Source organism: Mangifera indica, chromosome 14 (genome assembly GCF_011075055.1).
Source record: "Mangifera indica cultivar Alphonso chromosome 14, CATAS_Mindica_2.1, whole genome shotgun sequence".
Taxonomy (NCBI): domain Eukaryota; kingdom Viridiplantae; phylum Streptophyta; class Magnoliopsida; order Sapindales; family Anacardiaceae; genus Mangifera; species Mangifera indica.
Genome location: NC_058150.1, coordinates 11,395,150 through 11,403,094, shown reverse-complemented (window position 1 = coordinate 11,403,094; position 7,945 = coordinate 11,395,150). Strand labels below are relative to the sequence as shown.

At 32.5% G+C, this 7,945-nt stretch overlaps 1 protein-coding gene across 1 annotated transcript; it reads right to left on the bottom strand.

Moving 5' to 3' along the window:
• Positions 1–6,497: 6,497 nt before the first annotated feature.
• On the bottom strand, positions 6,498–7,663 carry LOC123195738 (tetrapyrrole-binding protein, chloroplastic-like). The gene has a single exon (XM_044609559.1). The coding sequence runs from the start codon at positions 7,474–7,476 to the stop codon at positions 6,670–6,672; it is 807 nt and encodes a 268-aa protein (XP_044465494.1). The 5' UTR covers positions 7,477–7,663; the 3' UTR covers positions 6,498–6,669.
• Between the last annotated feature and the right edge of the window lie 282 nt (positions 7,664–7,945).

Genomic DNA, 7,945 nt, shown 5'->3' with positions numbered 1-7,945 from the left:
GTTTAACTAATTTAATTAGAGGAGTTATTGATTTAATTTATTATTATATTATAATAAATGTATTTAACTTAAAAGTTTATATAAAATAAAATTAATTATGATACTTATTATTATAAAAGTTAAAATATATCATTTTTAAAAAATAATAATTATTTATTTAATTTTAATAAAATAATTATAATAAAAATAATAAAATTATGTGTATCTATTTTTGATATATAATTTATATATATAGATAAAATATTATTATATGAGTAAATTTTTTTATCATATGATGACATATGTTTTAAAATCATTTAATTATATGATAATATATCATTATGTATATAAATTGTGTATTAAAATTGGATATACATAACATTGCTCAAATAAAAAACTTTTAATTTTATGATATAAAAAAATATAATTATGTAAATTATTATCAATAGAAGATATTTTAATAAATATGAAATATTTATTTTTTTATAAATATTTAGAAATTTATCCAATCTAATAAAAACACTAAATTATTTAAAAATAATTAAAATTTAAAAAATTTAAAATTTTAATTAAATCTAATTAAATTTGATTAAATCTAATTTTAATTAAATTTAACTGAATTAATCAAAAAAATTATATTTTTATATTAATTAAATTAAATTTAAAATTAATATTTGATTCAATAGATTTAATCGATTAATCTCACCTGATTTAAAATTGTTGAGATTAATTGCTACTGATAAAAAGGGTAATAATAATAAAAAATAAAGAAGGCAAATGCGATTGGAATTAGGGAGATTGCGTCAACGAATTTGACTGGAGACACAGAAGCCAGCGGAGCACTCGTGGTTACGAGATTAACGTTTGGACTCTTGCGGTTAACAGCAGCCGCATGTACATAATAATTTTATTATCTGACGAAATATTACCCTCATTTTAATTTCAGAATCACCCTGTTTATCTTATTTCTCGAATTCAGAGTGCTAAAATTTACTGCATCATAAATAAAATATGCTTATCCTGAGATTTTAGACATTAAAATTTAATGGTAAAAGATCTGAAAACATTTATTCATTGATTAATTGTATTAAAAAAATATTATTTTTCTTTTTTATTTCTCTGTTTTAACTATTTTACTGCCAAAAATATCATCTTTCTGTATTAACTAGATCTATTCATTCTTTTAGTATTTTCTGATTTGAAACATTTTTAAACTCATATTCTAATTATTGTGATATCTATCATTAATTAGAAAGTGTTTAAAGTTTAGTTGCTACTTTTTTGTGCCTGATCCATGAGTTGCGAATAGAAAAACATGCATGTTTTTTTTTGTCAAAACCAAATCTATGATTTTAACCAAAAAGATAGGGCTAATAGATGAAGAAACATGTTGTTAGATGAGTTGCGAATAGAATATTGTCATAGGTCGTGGATTCAATCTATGAAAGAAATCATCATAGATGGCCTGTTAATCTTACAGTTGTTTCCATGATAGAAGAATATAATGAAGTAAAGAATATGTTTTTTTTTTTTTTTACCATTTGCAGATAACCGAGATTCCGAAACTGACCTTGGGTTTTACAGAATTCACTGAATCTAGTGAACAAATTTTGGAGAAAAGACAGATGAACCAAACACTGCTGGCAAATCCACAGTAATTTGCTTGATATTCTTGAAATTCGTCAGCATCTGGACACGCATATGTTCAAAAAAAATAAGTATCTTCCTTTTGCAGATGTGCAAGCAATGGAAATTTCGATGAAGCTCATTAGAAGCATACATTTGCAAAATTTCTACCATGCACCCCAAGTGAGTTTCTCTGTTATTTCCATATCAACTAGTATAATTTTGGTTGTAAACTTCGAGACATGTGCTTAGTAATATTAGGGTGTTCCTGTCATGAAAGATTACCTATTATTAAAGCATTAGCTTCTGAAGTTAGGCAGACAACCCAATCTCTTCTGTATTGGCTTCTCTAGAAACTTTGCTCTAATATTCAGGTATTAATTTATTAAACAACATGGAAGTTATGAATCTTGTCTTAAGGAGGTGCATTAATAGAAAATTTTTACATTTTTGTGTAGCAACATCAATTATGTTCAAGGGTAAGTTGGTCATTTGGCATGATCCAAATCCTCCGCGAGGTTTGACAGTATTGAATTTTCAAAGCAATGCAAAAGTCAAACCTATGGGACACTTGTCCCTATAAGTTGGCAATTTCAAGTTGTGCTTGCATAATTTTTGTGATAAATATCTTGAGGGATGTCTGTCCCATTTGAGGGGACGACTATCTTAGGCGTGTTTTATAGCGGTTACAAAACTCCTCCATGCATTTTGATTAGGGTACATATTGTTAACCCTTTTTTTTCACCTACACAGGGAGAGCAATAAGGATTGAGAGTCTTGGAGAGTCATCGAAGTAGAGAACGCTGCCAAATTCTTGTCACTCAAAGACTAAGCACCATCAAAGAAGATGTAGGCACATTTCTTTCCTTCTTTCTTTTGTAACATCATGTTCTATGAGTATTGTGTATAATCTGTTGTAGAATAGTTGAATTGTAGTGATTGCAAGATATACGTGTGCATATATGATTGATCCATATGAGTATGATTAAGATGATGATGGAATACTAAGAATATGTATAAATTAGATTTTGTTCGTTTCGAGTTGCATTATTGGGTTTATGGGTGTGTTGAACTGGTTTTGGTGAATTGAATAAGTTTATGGGAGTCCTAATTTAATTTTGGATTGTCGAATTGTCAAACCATTGTTAGAAGCAACAAGGTTTTAGAAGTTACAAGGGCGAGGGACGTCTATCCCCTTATGAAAGGGACGACAATCATCGTTGATGCGACCACCTTCATAGACATTTTATGTTATTCATTTGAGTTAAACTGTTTTGGGACTATTATGCATTATTATTAATAGCATGATTTTCATGAACTATGGATCTTACTTTTATTTTAAATAAATTGTTGAAGTATTTCATTAAACTATTTTTCTGCAGTGTGTGTGTGTCTATAAAAGAATTGTTATTACATACGTGACACATCATCCTAATGAATTACTCATAAGGGTATGATTTGGAGATGAATTGTTACATTTTTTGTATCAGAGCATGGTTTTGGGATCCTAAATGTATAAGTGGTTGTACGAACTTAGGGTGTATGAGTATAGTGGCCTACGTAATGTTGATCCGTTCCATGACCTAACTGTTGTGAGTACTATACATGTTTTATGATTATTGTTATTTTGTTGAGCTTTGGAATGATTTTAGTAGAAAGAAAATGGAAAATGAGAAGATCCAACCATTTAAATAATGTTCTAAAGGAGAGTCATTTTGAGACTTTTACACATGTGTCGACACCAACACCAACCTCAACCCTGGTACTTATACAACCCTAACACCAACACCAGTCTCGACACTAATTTTGGCATCTAGGATGGTTAAGGTGTCAAAGATCGAAAATATTATGCAGAAGGCGTTAAAGAAGCATTGTGAGATATCTACTAGTATAGGAATGCAACAAAGGTGCCAACGATCTCGGTTCAATAGCCACCTACCTAACAGCCTATTAAGTTTAATATGCTAACATATCTAAGGAATGCATGAAAGCATTACAAGAGGAACAAAGTGAGACATTTGCAAAATTAATCGTAAAGAAAAAAAATATAGTTATGCTTTTCCTGTGAGCAAGTCGTGTGTTAATCGTTCAATGTTATGAAAAAATTACTCGAAAAGAAAAAGTCCAGTCATGCCTTTCATCATCTAGTTATGATGATCAAAACATCCCAACCATGTCGTTGTTGCACATGCTCTAGCCATGATGATCAAATCATCCTAGCCATGCCAGTATTGCACATGTTCTAGTTGTGATGATCAAATTGTCCTAGTCGTGCTATTGTTACACATGTCACAGTCGTGTCGTTGTTGTACATGTCCCAGCCATGCAAACTATCTTCAAACCATGACTTTTTGCTTCGTCCTAATTATGATTCTCCATCTTGTAATCATGTCATGCATATCGCATTCCAGTTGTGATACTCACTCGTTTAGTCTTACATTCAATCAACATTCTAGTCGTGTACATCATCATTTTGCCTAGCTGTGAAGATCAACGTTCCAACCATGCACTTTGTGGGTAGAAATTCAAGTTGTACTTATGTCATGCACAAGTCATGCCCTTGTCGTTCAAACTTCTAAAATTTCTTCACAATATAGAGAGATAAATTTGCCACCTGTGACAAGAATCTTCCCCCCATGCTAAGTGCATTTAAAACTATCTGTTCAAAAAAATTTTTTTTTAGGCGGGGGGGGGGGGGGGGGTGGGGCTACAATTACAAGAAATTAAAAGAGATGAAACCCTAGAGTTTAGGTGGGAAGTAGCTTTTTAAAACTTAAAACTATAAGATTGGGGGAAATTGTTATTTTTCAAAACTAAAGTGAAAAAAGGGGATTAAGTTTTAGTTTTTTTAATATTATTATTGAAATAACAGTTTTATCTTTGTATTTAACTAAGAGTTTTAACGTAATTTGATTCATGAGTGGCATTTTGAATTTTTGAAAGTTGGTGGGTAGAAGTTTAGTTTTACATCAAACCTTGGGTGAGAACAAGTCTTTTGGCCTTATTAAAATTAGTTGACTCAAATGGAGTAAAATGTGGTTAGATTCAATTAAAGTTGTTTGAGCTCATTTTTATAAAATAATTCGATTCAAATATTAGAATTCAAATTGACTCATACCAAATTTAAAATAAAATTATTTTTTAATTAAATTTGAGTCTTAATTTGTTGATATCAAATTGATTTTGAACTAATTTTTTGTTAAATCAAGCTAATATCAAGCAGTTACTTGTTCGGACTCACTTTGGATCAAGTCTAGCCTTAGAGTAATATTATTCAAATATGATGGTTAAAATTGGGGTAATATTGCTTTAGTCGTATTTCTTATGTGAAAAGGTACAAGTATAATTTGGATAAATTGCTTGACATTTGTTGGTGAATACAAGAGGGAATGTATGACAAGCCACATGAAAGCTAGCAATAAAAACAAAGAAGACTTGTCTTGCTTTGGCACCATAAACATGAGCACCTACCATATTTTCTTGTGCGCCAAAATGAGAATTTGGTATCCTTTTCCAAGGCCAAAACGAGGAATGTGTAATTGACATTTTTTTATGGTTAAAATTTACTTAAATTTTCTCAAAATAAGATTTATGAAGAAAATCTTGATCCCTTTTCTTGCTTTGTCCCTGACAGAACCACCTAACCCATCTACCAGCCAAACAGCCTCATTTCCATCAAACAGCCCAAGTTTGAAGGGTTGAAACCTTCAAACTTTACTTTGCAAATGAAGAACTCAAAAGAGAAATAGTTATGTCTTGGCTTTGTAAAAATCGCTTCAGGTCCTATTATCTTGGTTGTTGCATCAAGAACCTGGTGAGTTGACTTCATTTTTTTGTTCATTTACTTGATGAAACTTTTGACAGACCTTAATGTGTAGTGAAGAAACTAAACAAAATGACTCGGATTCAAAGTAGAATTGAATATTATCGTGGATGGTTATAGGTCCACTCACATTTAATCTCTTTTCAAAAGTCCAGCTAGTTTGCTAACGTCATTGAGAGCCGATTTGGGTTTCATTATCTCTTTTAATTTGATGAAGAAAGCATCAAAATTATTTATTAATACTTACTTAAAGATTTTTAATAAAATTAATTAATTTGACAAGGTTATAAAATCAATAAAATTTATTAATAGAAAATTAATTTGATGCGATTCGATGGTTGGTACAAACTTAATGCGAATGCTTATGTTAATGTAATTACAAGTTGTGCTTTTGTAAGTGCACCAAATAGAGAGAATAGAGATAAATTCAGGGGTGACTTTCTGGTGCTGCTAGAATTTTGCATGCCCCTAATCATGGAGTTGTAGGTCATTTATCATGAACTCAAGTTTGCTTAGACTCGTCATATATCTAGTCTATAGATAGTATTTAACTACAAGGATGTAATTAACATCATTCTTAGCAAAGATTCCATTCAAACTCATAATGTCAATCTTAATACTAACGTGCGAAGCATGTTTTTATTAAGCTGAAACATATGCATTCTTCAGTCTATCCAAAAAGCAGATTTTGCAATCGATTGGAATGCAAAAATGAGTCTTACTTCCGTAAATACCATTTTTATATTTTTTTTGGGATTCCTTATGAGCTTCTATAGATTCTCAAATGTGATTTTAGGAGAGACTTAACTCATGCTTGATCTTTTTTTTTTGGGTTTTGCAACCCCCTTGATTTATCCAAAAAAGAGATATTTATCTTCATCTTGCAAGGACTTTTTAACCTTTGCTTGTTTTGAAAACTCGTAATGAAGACCCAAAATTGTCATTTCCTATACCCAGAAAATTTCCCTATTAATTTTATATCATTTTAGTAATAATTTTTAATATACAATAAATAATTTCATTGTACCCATCAAAAGGGTTAAAGAGGCAAACAACAAAAACAATAAAGTATGCAGTCAATGAATTTATAGACAATATCACAAAGTCCACAATCTCCATTTTCAAATTCCAATTATTTAAAAAATAAAAAAAAGCACTCAATTCCTCTATTTTCTGTCTTTGTATTGAAGAAATATTATTAATTCTAACATTCACAACCAGATTCCCATCATCTCTGAGTCTCAAAAGCTATAATCTGGTTTAAAAACAGCCTGCCCAATAACCTTTGACCCATCTTTGACCGTCCCGTTTTTATTTTCACTAATTTTCTCCCCATCAGAATTGCCATTATTTACTTCTTCTTCTTCAACTCCTTCAAACGCTGGATGGCTCAGAATACTGTTCAGCAACTGGGTCCCTCTCAACGCATTCGTTAGTGGCAAATGCCCTTCAGGCGTCTCCTTCGTCAGTTCCCACGTGAACTCGTTCGGAAACGCCCTGTAATTGTATTGCTCAACTTCTGTGTCGAGCTTCTTCATCCACCCAACTTTTAGGAAGAATCTCGTGAAGTCTTTGTTTACCTTTTGCCATATCTTTTTCTGAACGGAGTAGCCGAACTTGTTGTAGCTGTATTGTCGCCAGAGGTCGTCAATGGCTTTGAGGTCTGCCGGTGAAATGAACTGGACTTCTGAGAAGAAGACGTAGCCTCTTTTCTGGGCGGATTCTCCGGCCAGGACGATGAGGAGGCGGCGGGTTTCCTCGTCGGCTTGGCGGAAGTTTTGGGCGGAGAGAAGTTGCTCGAGCTCGAGGAGGCCGAAGGAAATGGGTTGAGAGGAGGAGGTGGGAGACGTGTAGGAAGAGGAAGTTGGGGGGGAAAGGGAAAAACTTGAGGTGGTTGGTAAGGTAGTGGAGGAGGAGAGGGAGGTGGTGGTGGAAGAGGGTTTGAGGAAGATGGAGGCGGTGGAGCTGGTGGGGGAGTCGGGAAGGTGGTGGTTAAGGTGGTTGTGGTGGCGGTTGAGAAGGAGAGAGTGGAGGGAATTGGTGGCCATTTGGAGTGAAAGTGAAAGAACTGGGGAAGATGAAGGGTTGAAATGGCAGGCTTTAGTGCATGAATAGAGGGAGAGAAATAATGGGATTGGAAACTGAGGTGATAGGAGGGATAGCACATGTAAAGAGTGGATATGAAAGAGCAGTCATCAAGAGAAATACAGAGAAGAGTTTTGATTGGTTGGAAATGGGTGAGGCTGGATCCTCTCTCGATCTCTTTCCTTCTTCTACTCTCAACTATGAATTAATAAAGGAAAATTATTAAAAGGCCAAATTACCCATCCTTTCAGCAAAAATGTCAATTTTTCCTATTTATAAGCAAAAATATCCAATTTTCCTATTTTTAAACAAAAATACTCTAAATTTTTTTTAAAATATCAAAATTACCCTTCATCACATCTATATAAATCCTCTTTCTTACTCTTATTATACACACTTCTCATCTCACTCAAACACTCACTTTCACTTTTA

What these genes read in the sequence shown, in the direction of transcription:
- LOC123195738 (XM_044609559.1), bottom strand. Translation starts at nt 7,476, where the DNA reads ATGGCCACCAATTCCCTCCACTCTCTCCTTCTCAACCGCCACCACAAC.